Here is a 16,706-nt window from a genome sequence, read left to right as displayed (position 1 = left end):
CAGGCACTATACCTGGTTAATTGTTTCCTACCACTGTTGAGAGCCCCCACCCACACACCTCCCCCAGGCTGCCCCCTGCCTGCTCCAGAGCTCCCAGAGTCTGTGTGCACCCCTGATGACCCAAGGGCAAGGTCTCTGGGGCCGCTGGGCACGCATGTCTCCGTTTTGTGGGCCTCCTCCCCAGGGGCCACCCAGCCTCACAGCCTGGCCCAGCACTCATGGTTCTGGCTTATCCACCCCATGGCTGCATAGGAATCTCCCAATTTAGTCCATTGCTCAGGCTCCGTGGGGCTCAAGCCTCTGCTCACTCAGGCTGACCTCCTGGCTGCCCATGGGGGAAGCTGCTCCTCTCTTTCCCCGTTGGCTCCCTCGCCGCTCTGAGGTGCCCAGGCAGGCGGACTTGGGTGCCCATTTCCCAGATGGGTAAACCAAATCTGAGCCTTCCCAATATGCCCAGCCCAGGGGAACCAGCAGGGACCGTGAAGCGGCCTCTTGCTGGGGTCCCAGCATCCATCTGGGTGGCAGGGGTAGGAGGGCATTTTGCAGACTGGAGCTTCAGGGGCTCAGTATCAAGGAGGATTTGGGTGGGGCCTCTCCGGGGCTTCATGCAAATGAGCCTGCGCTGGGGCTGTTTTGTAACAGCCTCGCCCACGCTCCGGATCTGCCGCGCCCGCTGCCGCCCACGGACCCTGCGGAATTAGCTCACAAATGGGAGGAACAGGTGACAGGGAGCCCGCGTGAGGGGAGTCAGCCCCGCCAATCTCACACCCGGGTGTGCGGAGCGGGAGGCAGGCGGGGGCGAGGGCCCGCGACCCCATCAACCCATCACAATCAAGATGTAGTTTGTCTCCTTTCCAAAGGCACGGAGCTGGCTGTGTCCCTGCTTTGCAAGAAAATGACTTTCCTGTCAGCTGGGAGCAGGACGCCCACCTCCCCAAAGCTCCAGCTCTGTCTTCCTCCACGACAGCGCCTGCTCCATCCACACTGCGGGCATTCCCGAGGCGATGAAAACCCCCGCTCAGCCTGGCCTGTGACATCCATTTGCCCAGCGGCGGGTGGGGCTGGGGCTGGGGCTGGTGTTTCATGGAAGGAAACACTCCAGCCAGCGCTTCCTGCTCAGGTTGCCTTCTGTCCCTGCTGCTCCCTCTGGGCCTGGCGGTCAGGTCACGGAGGCAGGGCCGGGCCAGGCTCCGCGTCCTGCAGCCCGCAGTGTGCACCCCACCCCCACCCACCACTCAAGCCAGCTCCCAAGGGTGCCTGCGGGGCCTCCCTGGCCTCAGGGCCAGCCTGAACATCCAAATGTGCTGGCCGCCCTCCCGGGGTGTCCAGAACATTTTCTCAGCCTTAGATCATCCTCTAACTAGGACACCCAAGAATGCTTCCCTCTGTGGGTGATGCCAGCGCATTCGGGTCCCCTGGCAGCCCAGCTTGGGGGCTGATGGGCCAGAGGCACCTCTGGCATGTCCCACCGAGGCAGAGCCCAGGAGGAGCGTCTGAGCCCACAAGCCCCTTCCATCCAGCTGACAGAGTGAAGGCCCTTCCCCTTCCCAGCGAGGAAGCCCACAGTGCTCAGAGGACAGACAGGTGTAGGATGTCCTTCTTTAGGGCAGCAGATCCTGGCGCGTCCTGCTGCTGGGGCCTTGCCCCACTTTGCTCTTCTGCCCAGGGCTTGGTCTGCAGCCCTGGCCAGCAGAGTAACCATGGGGGAATCACAGACCCTTCAGGCCTTTGCTGAGATCACACTGGCTGAGCACAGGCCAGCCCAGTGCCCAGCGCATACTGTACGGTCGCCGCTGTCCTCACGACCCCTACCCTCTTCTGCACACCCGCCTGCCCCCCCCAACCCCTTACGAATAGATGCCTCCCCAGGTCCTCACAGAGCATGTAGGTTTCCTCTTTTAACAGGACCATGCTCCCCACCCAGACATTCCTCTCCGGGGACCTGGGCAGCTGTGAGGGGCTCCCACCTGCCTTGCCCTCCTCACCCTCAGCAGGAGAAAGGCGTTCTGGACTCCCTTTCACCATCGCTCTCTTCACCATCACTTACCTGTTTCAGGATATTTTCTTTCTGTCTGCTGAATAGAGTGGAACATTCCACAATGTGGAAACGTGGGGACATGGGTCCCCTGACTCTGGGAAGAAAAGTTCCAGAGACCCCACTTTCCATAGAGTGATCAGCAGAACTTTGGGTTGATTTTGGAAGAAATCCTCCTACATGTTTTTCTCACTGCCCTGCCTTAAAAAAACAACAATAAAACAAAACGCAAAAACCCTTATCCTGGATGTGAATGGAATCTCCCGGGTAAATGGAATCTCACGGTGATCCCTGCCTTGGGAGGCTCCGTGATGCCAGGCTCCTTCTCCCAGCCGTGTTAGACCCCAATGTGTGTAAAGATCATAATTCACTTACTTACTCAAAGGGTACTTGGGAGGCTCCCAGTTTGCAGCCTACAGAGAACCTTCTAGTCTTGTGAGCACAAGAGCTTTTGGCTGTGTGTGCACACCCAGGAGCAGGACTGTGGGGTTGTAGGGCACCTATGTGTCACCTGCAGGTAGGACTAAAGCCGTTTTGAGGGATGAGGCCCTGGTTCTCTACATCCTCTCCAGCACTTGGTGTTTTCCCTCCTCTTAATTTTGGCGTTTCTGGCAGGTGCCACCCCTTCTGGAGAAGGGAGTTCACACACGCTTCAGCTGTTTCTTGATAATTCAAGGTCTCAATCATCAGTGTTACAGTTCCAGATTAAATAGCTCAGAGCAGACCAGCCCTCCCCATGTTGTGTGCTTAGCACCCCCCTCACAACAACTTACCGTGCATAGACCACCAGACTTGCCAACCAGAGTGCCCGGGGCTCCCAAGACCTCCTTTGTGCCCTGTCAGCCACACCTTTTCACTCCCTGCCACTCCTGTACAAATATTGTCACTATCTGAGACATATTGAAAGAGAAAACGGTGAGTCCCTGGGCATCCTGCCATGCTGCTGCCCTGCCCTTCTGTGACCACTGGGCCTTCGTCCGGCTTCAGGCTTTGGAAGAACTGAGACTCGCCTCATCTTCCTCTGTTCATTCACAGATTCATAGTCAGCAAATACTCCCTGAGCATCTGGTCTGTGTCCAGAACAGCCTATGCCATGGATGAAGCTCAAGCACAGCCACAGTCCTGACCCTGTTGAGCTCGTAAGGCCACCCAGGGGCACACTGCCCATGCTGGGATGGGGTTGCCCCCCCAACACTGCCCCCACCCACAACCCAAAGTGCATGTTTTCCACAGAGGGGCGTGGGCAGTGTGGGACCTCCAACACTTGTTTATTGGGTGACCACCATCCTGGTTCTCCAGGGACAGAGGGCCTCCCAGGATACATGACAGTCAGTGCCAAAGCTGGAAATGTCTGGAGAAACTGGGGTGAGTATGGACCCAGAGTTGTGGGGGGCTGCACCTGGGTCCTGGCCCAGACACTCTGCCTGCCTTGGGCATGGCTCAGGTCTGCCCCTGTGTCTTCTCAGTGCTGCTGCCCACTCAGGTCCAGTGAGAAAAGAGCCAGCCAGGGCTGCCTAGATGGGCTTCTGAGGCTGAGTGAAGGAGCGAAGGATGATGCCATTTACCAGGATCTGTACTAGGCAAAGCTGAGGTCACAGATCCCTGCTCAGAGGCAAGACTCTGTGGAGGGGATTTCCCTGGTCGTGCAGTAGTTAAGACTCTGAACTCCCAATGCAGGGGGCCCAGGTCCCATCCTGGTCAAGGAACTAGGTCCCACAAGCATGCAGCAACTAGCAGTTTGCATGCCACAACTGAGGAGTCCGTGTGCCGCAACTAAGGAGCCTGCAAGCCGCAACTAAGGAGCCCACCTACCGCAACTAAGACCTGGCGTAACCAAATAAATAAATAAATATTTTTAAAAAAAGACTCAGTGGAAACATCTCAGGGAGACGCCTCCATGACAACCCGCAGAGGAGGCTGGTCCCTGTGTAGGTTCCTACAGTCCCCTTCACTTGTCCTGTGTGACCCTTTCTTGATGCACTGAGAGGGGGGCAGGGCTATGTTAGTCTCCTTCTCCTTTGAAGTCCAGTACCTGGTGTCTGATGGTCATTGGATGGATGGAGGGATGGATGGGGAGAATGTTGGCCCTGTCCAGCAAGCAGGCCGACTCCTTGCTGAGGTGTGAGTCCTAACTTCAGCTCAATGACAACTTTGGGTGATGTGTATTTAGTGGCTGCTCCTAACCAAATCCTGTGCTAAGGACTCATCTCCCATGCTTCTGATCACCGTTCCTGGGGAGGTACACACCATCCTTCCCATTTTACAGAGGGACCTCAGAAGCCAGAGGGGCCTACCAGATGCCAGGCACCATGACCCTGTCTTGATAACCTCCTCCCGTTTAGAAAAATGTAGAAGACTCAAGTTTCTAGAGCTAGGGTCATCCAGGCTCTCTGGCCACCTTCATCCCACCCCTCCCTCTCCCTTTAGTGAACAAGCTCCTCAGAAGACCCATGTGACCCCAGGAAATTGGGGAGAAGGAAGGGGAGGCCCCCCCTTTGGGGGTGATGCCCAGAGTGTCCAGGCCCACCTTAGTCCCACACTTGTGTGTGAGAGGGGACGCACACACAACCATCGGGGGTACAGGGTACAGAAGCGTAGACAATACTTCCCAGTGGTGTCCAGACGCCCTGCCACCGATGAGACACTTGTTGTCTGGAAATGGATGTGGCCTCTGCTCCATGCAGCCCTGGCTTGATGGAGTTCCCTCCACACAGGGACACCCAGCACTTGCCCTCTGCCTGCACTAGGGGCTGTCCTCTGGACAGAGCAGCCCCTCATCCTCCATCAGCCGGGATCTGGAGCTGGTCCAAGTGTCCCAGTGGTGGTGTCACCTGTCCCTTAACATCCAGCCCAGGAAGGGGCATTGACTGCCTGCTCACACACCCTGCTTATTCTCCCACATCCTCTGCTTATTCTCCCACATCCCCATCGCCCCGAGGCAGGGGGACCCCTCTCCCAACTTGTCTGGCATTTCAGCCCCCTCCCTTCCACCCCCAAGATGACACCCAGGAGGCACAAGACATGCCGTGAAGGAGCAGGAAACCAGGGAGCCGGCACCGGATCCTCTAGGCGGTTTCCAAATCCAGCCCCCCAGGGGGTCGCAGGGAGGAGCCGGCTGATCCTCCCCCGCGATGCACTCCTAAGTCACAGGCTCAATTTTTCTGGGTGGGAGAGCTAGATCTGTGGGTGGCACTTTTTTTCCTGGTGACGTGTAGATAACCATGACAGCAGCAGCAAAGGATGGCAGAGCCTGGATCTCGGAAGAGTTTCTTCTGGGTCTTCCAGGCTCCCTCTGCCCTCACCCCTCTCTTTCCCTCTTCTCTCTTTTTTTCTACCCTCCTCACCTCACCTGTCTCCTCTTTCCTCTCCTCTCAGTCTCTCTCCTCCCCCCTCCCCATCCCTGCCTTCTGCTTCTCACAATGCAGGGAGCACAGCCACTGCTGGCCTCTGTCCCCTGAGCCAGGAAGTAGAGTCCAGGGGCCAGGATGCCCACTCGCCAAAGTCCCCTCTGTATCCAAATATTTACACTGTGTCTGCACACAAAAATTAATACATCGATTTTGTCAGCCGATTCCCACTGCCCGCTTGGCCTCTGGAGAGTCAGGCCGGTACTGGCCCGTCATGCCCGCCACAACGGCAGCACCCACAATGCTGCCCAGAGGCCGGCTGGTAGCGCATACAAAGCACCCGTCCGGCCATTATCATTCCGGAGCCGAAATCCACCCCAGCGTGCATCTCATCGGTCATTCAGCAGCCCTTAATGACTTGTCAGTTCCTTGCCCTGCCATTTTCTGTCTAATTAATTCTTTTATTGTGCACCGGATAAAGCAAGACAAAGGCCTCCCCGGCAATAATGATTCATTAAAATGCAGCGCCTTCGCTGGCGCTCTTGGCCCTGCACCAGCCCGGCTGCTCTGCTCAGCCGCCTGCACTCCCGCCAGGCCTCCAGCACCTTAACCCTTTGCGGGGTCCTGCGAGTGGCACCCTGGCACAGGGAGCCAGCGAGCAGGGCCGACTTGAGCCGGTTAGGGACCTCTTGGAAAGGCCCAGCAGCAGCCTCAGCAGACCGAGCCCTGCATTCTGGCCCCAGCCCCCTGGGGACGGCAGGGGTTATGGAGAGCTTGGCGGGGGGGGGGGGGGGGGGGGGGGGGGGGGGGCTGGCGAGGTATCTGCTGCACACAGGACCTTGCTGGGGACAGCCCAGCCTGGGCAGGGGAAGCAGGAAGGCTGTGCAGGCCTCCACTACCGGCCATTCTGGGGCTGAGCTGAGGAAGTCACTGTGAGGCTGGGGGAGATGAGGGGAGGGAAGACCCCAGGGGTCCGGGGATAAGTCTGCCAGCAGGATGGGGCAGGAAGGTTCCTGTCCCATGTGTCCAAGTGCTGGCCTCAGGCTCACCAAGTAAATCCCCAAGGCACCTCGGTGAGACCATCATCACCCCATGGTCATGGGGGGAAACTGAGGCACAGAGGGGTTGACAGGAAAGTGGCAGAGCTTCTATCCACCGGCCCAGACTGCCTTACTGCAGGGAAGCTTGGAGGACACCTCGGTGCAGCAGGAGGGGTCCCAGAGGCAGAGGCTGGGATGGGGGCATCCCAGGCCCCTGGCCTTTGAATGCACATTCTCTGCCCATTTCACTTTTACTTAATTTTCTTACCAGCAAATCCACCTTATTCTGCAGATGAGCAAGAAGCAGCATCATGTGACTGAAGGTGGTAATAATAGCACCAAGAGTTCTCTCGGGTATCTGTGCAAATGCTCCATCGCGGGCAGGTCCTAATCTCACTGAGTCCCCCCAGAATGTCAGGGGGTCTTTTCCATCTTTCCTCCCTCCCAGAGGGAGGTCAGGTATCCCAAAGCCAGCCTGAAGAAGCAGAAGACAGGACACCCCTCACAGCCTGGTTGCCCAGGCACGCAGCCAGGGGTGGGCAGTGCTGGGCTCTCAGGGCCAGTCCTCGGCCCCACTCTCTGCTCCAGGATGTTCCTCACATGAAGGGGGGGCTGGAGCCCCATGTGCATCTCCCTCTTTTGCTCCTTCCCTCCCTGACTTTTCCCCTTTGTAGCCTCCTGCAGCCCCATCCTTGGAGACATCTGTACATCTGCTCCCTCCTGGAGGAGAAGGGCCTGGGCCAGGGGGCCCGAGTTTGGGGGCAGAGTGCGGCTACAAGTCTCCTTCCTCAAGAATGATTCCTTACCCCCAGTGCCTGGCAGAACAGCCCATCTCCCTTGTCTTGGGCTCTGGGGTGAGACTGGGGGATTTGGCATCACGGGCTTTGTGGCCTCCAGACTAGGTCCTGGTCAGCACAGGTTTTCCATGAAGCCTGTTGGAATGTGTCCAAGGAGGCCATCCACATGGGGTGTGAGGGCTTGCCTAGTGTCTTGTGGCCATCGAGTCACCACCTGGAAACACATCCTCCCAGCCCCACCTGATGCCATGGACCGCAGCCCCTGCAAACCTGACCAGCCAGAGATGGCATCCACAGAGACCCTCTGTCCTGGGCTGGACTGGAGACCCCAGCTACACATTGGGGAGGAAAGAGTTGGTTCCACACCAGGCCAGGACTCTAAGTCTGTGATGCCCATCCTGAGTGCTGTCCTCCTAAATGTGGGCCAAAGTTGCAGCAGGCTGGGTGGGTCCTGAATCTGACCCTTGGGATCGGCGCGGTGAGCGGGACTTTGGGCCTCTCCCAGGCAGCTGCTCAGAGGACACGGGCCTTCCCTGAAGCTGACAGCCACACTGGCCATGAACTCCCATCCAAACAGAAAATCCACTTCTGAAAGCCGATATCATCCCAGGAAGAGTGATTGTGAACCAGAAGGGGTCTTTCCAACCCATCAGAGCAGGGCTGGATCATAAATGCATTTCCCCTTTCTCCTTGAACAGGGCACTCTGTTCATCTGAGATCAGAGAGGCAATGCTCTCTGTTCTGCATGAGGAAATGAAAAATGAGGAACTTTTCCTGCCAGCCTGGCCCTGGGATGGGCCAATGGAACAGTCTAAATGAGAACAGGACTCCGGACCAGCTTGAGCAGACACTCTCTTAGACTTGGGGCGAGGCCGGGCGAGGCCGACCTTGGGAGTAACCTTGTCAGCTGGGCTTTCCTCAAAAATCCTTCACCAGCCTGAGGACCAGGGTAGCTCAAGGAACCCTCTCAGCAGCCCTGACCCCCCGGGGGGCCGCCCCAGCTGCCTTCTCAGAGTGTCACTGAGGGACCCAGCATTTGGCGAGACAGAGACCCCACCACTTCTAGGGTCCTTGGCTGTGGGCTCGGCCTGCGATGTCTGCCTGAGAATGCTCCCAGCGGGGAAGCCACCAGCCCAGGCCCCAAAGACGGGAGGGGGCCCTGGAGGGGCAGGGACAAGGTGCAGGGCACTGGGTCTCCATGCCCTCGGCCAGGCAGGGTGTGGTTGCGCCAGGACCATGTGGCTGTCCTTCCTCTCCCTGGAGCGTCACGAGCTCAGATGTAGGAAACCCATGGGAACCTTGCCCAGAACCTGGGGCCATGGAGGCTGTCACACAGGGTGGGTCAGCGGGAAAAGACCGGGACCTGGGGAGTTAATACGCAGGAGCCCCTCCAACTCCAAACAAAACTGGCAGAGCCTCCAGCCCTCGGGAACCTGGCAAGGCCTGAGCGATCCCAGAACAGCAAAGGGGAGGCCTTGCTCCCTCTGTCAGCAAGCTGGACACTGGGGGCTTTCCTTGGTTTGGGGTGTCAATGCGAGGGCTTAGAGGGCCATATGGACCTGGACAGCCCTTCGCTGGATGCAGGGCAGGCTGGATTGGCTCCTCGCAGGCGGCCGGCTGCGAAGGCAGCGGGCCTCCGTGAGCCTGGATGTCTACATCCCCCCACCTCAGACCCGCCTCACCCGGGAAGCTTGGCACACACTGGTCTCACGAACCCTCATAAATCCGGGCAGCTCTTCCCAAACGCTGCTCTTGGCAGGCCCTGGATGTGGCTCCCCAGCGCGGGGTGAGGGACGCGCCCTGGATTGCAGCCACGCGAGCGGCTGGGCAGGCGAGGGGACGGGTACGTGGCCCCATACCCAGGCCATCCATTAAAATTGCATAGGTTAACTGCCTTGCGTATCTGGGTTCTCTTGAGAAGCATAATCTTCCTCTCACCCCCAGATGCATCTGCACAGCTCAGGGGTGGGTGCCTCCAGGCCTGTGTGCTGGGGAGGCCCAGCCGGGGAGCAAGGCTGCCCCTCGCTTGCTGTTGCTCCCACAACCGTTTCTTCCTAGAAACCCTTTCTGCCAACCAGACAGTCCTGTCCGGGGCCTGCAGGGCGGCTTTTATCCAGCTCCCAGCCTGGCTCTGAGCCAGTGCCCGAAAAATGTCGTCAGCCACCCAGAAACCAGCTCTGGGATTCGCCTGGGAGGAAACCACGGCCCAAATCTGGCCCATCTGGACCCATTTTGCCTACTGAGGAGGTTCCCGCCCCCCCCACCCCCCCCACCCCGCAACACACACCAGGAGGAAGATGCATCCCCGGCTTCCTGGAGGCTTCTGAGATCTATTCTTTTCAAATTCAGACGCAGCACCCAAGAGAGAGGGTGGTCTGGCCAGCCGGCCCCTCCCCCCGGGGAGCCTGGGGTTAACCCTCACAGAGCCCACTCCTGCCTTGGCCAAACCCCTTCAAAACAGGACCCCCATGGTCTCGGAGACCCACAGCCCCACGCTTATGGAAAGCAACACACAAAATGCAGCCCACGTAGATAAAAAGCATTTTTTAATTTTATCAAATTGATCTGTACAAAAGTTAGCCTTGCTTGGTCAGAAAGTAGCGAAACACAGCAGGTAAGTGACAGCGAAAGTCCAAACTTGACACCGAAAAATATATTGCATAAAAATGAGTTTGCTGTAGTTCCCTGCCCCCACCCCCAGGAAGAGATATGCAAAACAAAAAATTTTTTTCTAGAAAATGGTAGGAAAAAGTAGAAAAAGTAAAAAGAAGCAACATCTCAGATGTACTTAAATTTACAAAGTTTTAAAGGCACAATTTTCCATGAAGTAGGCGGTTATCATCGCTCAGCACACAGCAGAAGCAGGACAGGGAAATCAGGTATTATTCTTCTAAAACTAAGAATCTAAAAGCGCTTAGTGGAGAAGGTTTTAGTTTCACAGCTTGTAGGTGGCGCCTGGTTCCTAAGAGCCGAGATTAATGCGTTTCTGGAGCCACCACGTCCCAGGAAATTCCCGCCTCCACCACTTGGCACGGTTGTGAGCAGGAATGAAATTCAGTGACACCCTGCCTTCTAAACCTTGACTTAATGCCAGGTGCCAGGGGCACCTCAACCTGATCAGAAACACCACAAGACAAATCCCTTCTCCTGCCTCGGGGTTCCGGCCACCTCTGCGGGGCCTGGAGCTGGGGCTCTGCCTGATGCCTCTCAAACAGCCAGGCTCGCAAATGCCTGGAGCAAGGGCCCCACCCCATCTGCCCCCACCCCCAGCCCTCACCCTCAGCTCTGCGGCTTCCGTTTTGTCTTAAATTCTGCTCTCTGCACAGATTACTTCATTAATTAAAGATAAAATAATACAGAACATAAATACATTTTAACAGCTTTCAAAACAAATCAAACACATTGAAGCTTCAAAAATAAAAATTAAAAAAATAAAATAAAAAGAGCGAAGTGTTAATCACACCCAAACCTTGCTCGGAAGAACCCTAACTACAAGGAACACCTCAGGTCTAATGGGCGGGTCCCAAGAGATGCTCCCGCGGACACATCCCCGCCAGGCTGTGGGTGACGGGTGATGACCAGCCTCAGGAATGTCATCCATTGGTCTTGGGGAGTTCTCAGCGCCAAGGGTGGCCAGGACCTTGGAACATGGGCAGCCTGGAGACCCCACACCTCTTCCCTCCTCTTGTCCTTTGTGCTGTGGCTGCTGCTTTGCAGACACTGAGGTGCAAAACCCAGACGCTGGCGTCTGCTCGAAAGAGGGACCCAGTGACTGTCCGTCAGAGTCACAGTCCCCGCAAAAAGAGAGCGAGAAGGGAAGGAGGGCTTTGTCCATGGACAGGAGTTTGGAAGTCTGGAAGCAGAGGGGACTCGTTTACAAAGCCTGGCTTCCCGCGGACCTCAGCAGGCACTTGACGGAGCCGCGGCTCCTCCCCACGTCACACACCTCTGGAAGCCCTCGGAGGTCTATCTATCTTTGCCGAGATCAAGGTTGTCCTCGGCCGCAGCCCGTCCACGCGGCCGCACCCTCAGGGTCTGGTCAGGGTGGTGTACACAGGCTGCTCCCAGTTACTGGGGGGGCTGTGGGCGGGTGGCACGGAGAGGCCACCGAGCAGAGGCGAGGCATAGGGTCGGCGGGGCGAGTGGAAGTAGGGGTACTGGTAGAGGCCGGACGGGTAGCCGGGGTATGGGCCATAGTAGTTGGGGGCCTGCAGGTCGGTGTAGTCGCACTGTGAGCTGGTGAAGGAGCTGGCGGCCACGGCGGAGGCGGCCGTGGTGACACTGGCCTGAGCGCTGTAGGAGCCGTAGTCGGTGTGCCCCGGAGAGCCGTGCGACTGGTCGCTGTAGTGGCCGGGGCTCAGCTGCTCCGTCTTGATGTGCGGCCTCGGGGGCCCTGCCTCAGTGGGCGACGCAGAGGCCGATGGGGCTCCCTTGTGGGCCCACACGGGGGACGCCCCGATGCCAGCCGCCCCGGAGTGCGAGTAGGAGGTGCCTCCGTAGGAGCTGGCGGCCGCGGGCTGGCCTGGCTCTGTGGGCAAGGCCGAGTGGCCGTTGAGGGGCAGGTACTGGTCGAACTCGTGGACGTCAAAGGTGTCCATGTTTCCGATGACCTCACTGCTCAGCTCAGAGATGTCCACGTTGCTGAAGTCGATGTTCTGGCGCCCGCTGTCCACCAGGCGGCGGCCTTCCAGCTTCAGCTCCTGCTTGCCCCCGTGGTGCAGGTCAGTCTTGGGGGTGGTGGGGGGGGTGGGCGGCCCATGGGTCTGCCCTGGGGACAGAGCATATTTCAGGGATGAATGCCCCTTCTGTAGGGGGCGGCCAGGCTGGTGACGTGCACACAGGAGGAAAACCAGCCCCGCTAACTGCCGCAGGTAGGAATCAACGGCTTTTTGTTCCTGTACATTTCCCAGAAATTCCAGCAAAGCCAGACCTAGACCTCACTCCTCGCTGAGGAAATTCCGTTAAGCACTGTTCTAGGGAAAGGCCTGGGGCCAGGGAGGCCCCATCGTGAAGAGCAAGCTGGGGGCGGGGGGAGGAGAGGAAGTGCCCAGCCCCTCACCCAAGGCAACAACACAGTCTACAAAAAACCTGTCTCCCCAGGCCCGTGGCTGTAGCCAGCGTGACTAAGACTGCTCAGCTGGCCAGGATTCCACCCGGGTCAGTCTGATCCTGAAACTGGGCTGCTAACCACCAGGCCGGTGGCATGGGTGAATCCTAGGTCAGAACCAGCAAAAAGGCCAGCGGAGCAGAAACGCTTTCGGGAAGGACAGAAAACACCCAGGTCACAGTGCGCTAGACCAGGGCAAGATATCAGGCCCTCAGTCTCAGAGGGGGCTAAGCAGGCCCCCGTGGGCATCGGAAACAGCTGCCTTTTGGGGCTATGGGGCCTTTTCCCAGGTACCCGGGGAAGGTTTGGTTCTCTTGAGGGTGCCTGCCCTGGGAGTGAGCCCCTGTTCCCACCCCCAGGAGCCCACCTGTGTGGTCACCGTGGTGGTGTGCGTCACCGAGGCCGGCGTCAGTCTTGTAGACAGCACCGCCCGGGTGGTGGCCCACCTCGGCGCCTGAGTCTGAGTCGCTCTGGCCGGTCTTCACACTCTTCCTCCGGCGTGGCTGGTACTTGTAATCTGGGTGGTCCTTCTTGTGCTGGACCCGCAGCCTCTCTGCCTCCTCCACGAAGGGGCGCTTCTCACTCTCACTCAGCAAGCTGCAGGGCAAAGGGCAGGAGCAAGATGACGAGGGGGCCGGCACCACCCCAGGTGTTGGCCCGTGCATCAGGTGAGGCGCTGGGTAGGACCAGGGAAGCCCGAGTGCATGCCTGCAACCTGGTGGGCACCTGGTGGACACCAGGTGCTCCCCTTCTCTGAGGACAGAAGGGATCAAGCCGGGGGTGAGGGCATTAGGTGAGGTCAGAGGAACAAGCCAGAATAAGACCCAAACCTTCCGGCTTCCATCTTCCTCCTCTGACTTCCCCCCTCCCTGAACCTGTCCCCTCCCTTTGGGACTTTCTATGGCAGGTGGGTGAAGAGGCCAGGACCCAGCTGAGAACACACTGTGGACAAAGGGAGGCTTCTGGGAACCAAGCCGGGACTTTGTGGGCAGCTGGGCTTCCCAGACTTCCAGAAACACTGGCAAAACCCAGTGGTCCTCGCTAAGGCTCAGAACACGCACCGGCCCCCCATACCCTTCCAGAAGCTCATGTCTGCCTGCAGGACAGGGTCTAGGGATACAGAGGCATGGGGCTGCCATGGGTCCACAGCACCCTGACTGGACAGAGGCCGGAGCACAGAAGACATAAACACAAGCTTTGAGTGCCCACTCATGAGGTGAGGAGCAGGAAACGAGACCAGCACCCTGGACCCAGAGCCGTTCACTTTAAACCCCAGTAGAGAGCGTTTGGTGGGGAAGGGCTGTCCCAAGCAGCAACCTTGTCACTGCTGCCCACTGCTTGCCGTCCTACTTTCTGCAAAACGGCCAGCCTCATCACACCAAAGTGCACACCAGTGCTGAATACCCCCTCCATCCCCTTCTTTCCCTGGTGAGGGTGCAGAGGTGGCAGAGCATTGGGAGAAGCTGCGGGGAAGGTGCCGAAGGTGCTGGTGGGGCAAACACACACCATTCCATCTGCCTTCTGGACTCCCTCCACAGGGTGGTCGGGGAGTCCTTTCCAAGGAGGGGGCACCTCCAGAGTGTTGTGTTCTGCTTCCAGAAAGAGGGCACTTTCCTCTGGGAGGGACAAGCTTCCAGGCTCTGCGGCCACTCACAGCTGGGGTCCCCAACTCGGCCTGCCATTCACTGCCTAGAGAAGGCTGTTTCTGGGCTCAGGGAATGTGCTAGGGGCTGCACACTGCTCCTGCTGCCCTCTGCGTGCCCAGGCCGTCCTGTACCCCGCGTCCCATCCGTCTGGCCAGATCGGGTTTTTCCACTACGACTCGCCCTGGGAACAGCCACTGGGAGCAGGGCCGAGGCCGGGCGCTGCGCCACCGCCCAGCTCCACGCACCCCAGAATCCGCTCCCCGCCCCGGCCTCGGGACAGTGCACTCACCGCCACAGCTTGCCCAGCGTCTTGCTGAGTTCCGCGTTGTGCAGGTGCGGGTACTGATCCGCCAGCTTGCGGCGCGCTGCTTGCGCCCACACCATGAAGGCGTTCATGGGCCGCTTCACGTGCGGCTTGGCCTTGAGCGCACCGCCGCCGCCGCCTCGCACCGGCATGGGCACCAGGCTCCAGTCGTAGCCCTTGAGCACCTGCGACACGGCGTCGCGGATGCAGGCGGGGAAGCGCTCGTCCGCCGCCTCGGCTGCGTCGCCCCGGCCGCCGCCCCCCGCGCCCGCCGCACGGCCCAGACCCTCGGAACCGGCGGGCGACGGCGGCGCGTCCGAGTCCGAGTCCTCCACGTGCGACATGGAGCTAGCAGTGCCAGATGGGCTGCAGGGCGGCTGGGCGCGGGTCTCGCTCATGTCCAGCATCGGGGCCGCGCGCGGAGAAGCGCGCACCAGGGAGGTGCACCGAGTCCGATGCCCGGCTGCGCTGCAGCCTCTCTGGGACCCGAGGTCGTCGCGCGGTGGCCCGACCCGCGTCCCGCAGCCTCCCAACCCCGGCCCTCTTGCCACCGCCGCCGCCGCCGCCGCAGCTGCCACCGCCGCCACCGCCGCCGCCGGAGCTCAGTCCCCGCTGGGCTACCCGCAACAAGTTTCTTTAAGCGGCGGCCACAAGGCTCCGCCCCCCGCCCGGCTCCCCATTGGCCGGCGCGCACCCCACTGCCACTGGGGGCGGAGCTTGGCCGCCCCCGCCCCCTCCCCCCACCTTAAAGAAAGCGCCGCAGTTCCCCCTGCGCCCCCGCCCACCCCGCCTGGCGCCGCACCACGTGGGGCCGGCGCGCCCGGCAGCCGAGGACCGGATCCTGGACTGTGCAGCACGCCGCAGGCCCCCCTTCCAGGAGGGGCGGGAAGGAAAAAGGGGGCAGAGACGGGTAGAGGTGGGTGCTCCGGGGTGCCCTTTGCCTGCTGGGGTTCTCCGCTGCGCTCCCTCTTGGCTCATAGCTGCTCCAGTGCGTCCGGGCCCCGGTCCCATTACCCAGCCTCGGCCTCCCGCTGCGTAAGGAGGCGGGTCCTCAAGAGCCTCCCCCACAGCTTGCGTTGAGCCCCGATGTCTTGCCCACAGCCCAGAGGCGCCGGGGTCAACTGCTGCCAGCCGGCGGCCCAGGGCGGGGGGTCAGCTCCCCGCCCGCAGGGCCGGCGCGACGTGCAGGAGCCTCCCGCGCGCCAGTCTGCACGCCGCGCACGTCCAGGTAACGGCGCGCCCAGGGACCACGGCTCGGAGCTGGGCGATCCCAGGACCCCGACCCCGTCCGGGCGCGGAAAGTGCGGCAGGGGCGCTGCCGCAGAAGCCGCGTCAGCCGAAGCGGGTGGGAGCGCTGGGCGGGGCCTGAGCTGACCCTAGCTGAGTCCCTAGGGCGGCCCGGCGGATGGCGTGGCCGGACGCGGGGGCCCAGGGCCTTCCGGGCGTGACCCGGGGGTTTGGGGCACCGAGGCCGTCCGGCGGGGCGGTCCTGGGTGGTCTGGCGGAGGCGGAGGCCGCTCCGGGCGCTTGGAGTGGAGGAGGTGGGCGCGCCAGCCAAGGAGAGAAGGGGGCGGGGTGTGCCGCCCTGTTGGGGGCGGCGGGGTCGGAGAGGGGACATTTACCCGGAGGCAAGCGCCGGGCCGCGGCTCCGAGTCCCCGCCCGAGGCCGCCCCCGCCAGTTGGCCGTGGGCCCGGCGGTCCCGGAGGGCGGCTCGGATTCTTTCGCCAAACCCGCCGAGAGGCGACGGCCCGGCCGCCCAGAGCTTCACCAGACTACCCCCCACCCACCCACCCAAGACAGCCAACTCGGAACACGCGCGTCTCCGACCTTGCGACCCGGGTGACCCTAGTCAAGGGCGCCCAGTTCCCCAACCATGCACCTCCTTCCGAGTCATGGATTCCCGGGCGAGTGGCCACGGCAGCCTAAGGAGTAGAAGGGGCGGGTCTGTTAGCAGAAAACACCAAAGCTGAAGTCTCCCCTATGTGCTTTTACCAACCCAGGAGCTCCCTCCAAGGCTCTGACCTCGCAGGGAGAGCCTCGTGCCCTCACCCCGCCCCCACACGTAAGACAGGGCTCCAGCCAGTTTCCAACTGAGTGCGCCATTGCCTGGGCTGTGAACTCCTTAGTTAGGCCTTGGAGACAGTTTCTGCCAGACGTCTAGTGGGCTCTGGGAGATGCCGGGGATACCCGGGACCCCCGCAGCCTTGCATCTGGAACAGCTGGCACAGGGCCTAAGAGGCAGGGGCCAGCGCCCAGGCTGCCCTGTTCCCCACGACCTTCAGGTGATGGAAGGGCTACCCCACTGGCCCAGGTCAGGAAACCCGACCTCCAATCTTCCAGGAAAGCACCATGAGGAGCCTCGCTGTAAGGCGAAACAGTGTGCTGGGAGGACGCCCTGATACCAGAGGGAGAGCTGGCCTCCAGAGTGG

General features: G+C 60.4%; 1 protein-coding gene across 1 annotated transcript; it reads right to left on the bottom strand.

The window, feature by feature from the left end:
- Positions 1-11,247: 11,247 nt before the first annotated feature.
- SOX8 (SRY-box transcription factor 8) lies at positions 11,248-14,683 on the bottom strand. Its single transcript, XM_032606482.1, has 3 exons — positions 14,262-14,683; positions 12,694-12,923; positions 11,248-11,987 (listed from the first exon to the last, which is right to left on the bottom strand). The coding sequence occupies exons 1-3, from the start codon at positions 14,681-14,683 to the stop codon at positions 11,248-11,250; spliced, it is 1,392 nt and encodes a 463-aa protein (XP_032462373.1).
- Between the last annotated feature and the right edge of the window lie 2,023 nt (positions 14,684-16,706).

Source organism: Phocoena sinus, chromosome 15 (genome assembly GCF_008692025.1).
Source record: "Phocoena sinus isolate mPhoSin1 chromosome 15, mPhoSin1.pri, whole genome shotgun sequence".
In the NCBI taxonomy this organism is placed as follows: domain Eukaryota; kingdom Metazoa; phylum Chordata; class Mammalia; order Artiodactyla; family Phocoenidae; genus Phocoena; species Phocoena sinus.
This window is presented reverse-complemented; position numbering and strand designations above follow the sequence as displayed.

Excerpts from the sequence above, each read along its gene's own strand:
- SOX8 (XM_032606482.1), bottom strand. The coding sequence starts at position 14,683 with ATGCTGGACATGAGCGAGACCCGCGCCCAGCCGCCCTGCAGCCCATCT. Across the intron at positions 12,924-14,261 it reads ACGCTGGGCAAGCTGTGGCG|CTTGCTGAGTGAGAGTGAGA; the intron begins GTGAGTGCACTG and ends TTTGCCCTGCAG. Across the intron at positions 11,988-12,693 it reads CCACCACGGTGACCACACAG|GGCAGACCCATGGGCCGCCC; the intron begins GTGGGCTCCTGG and ends CTCTGTCCCCAG.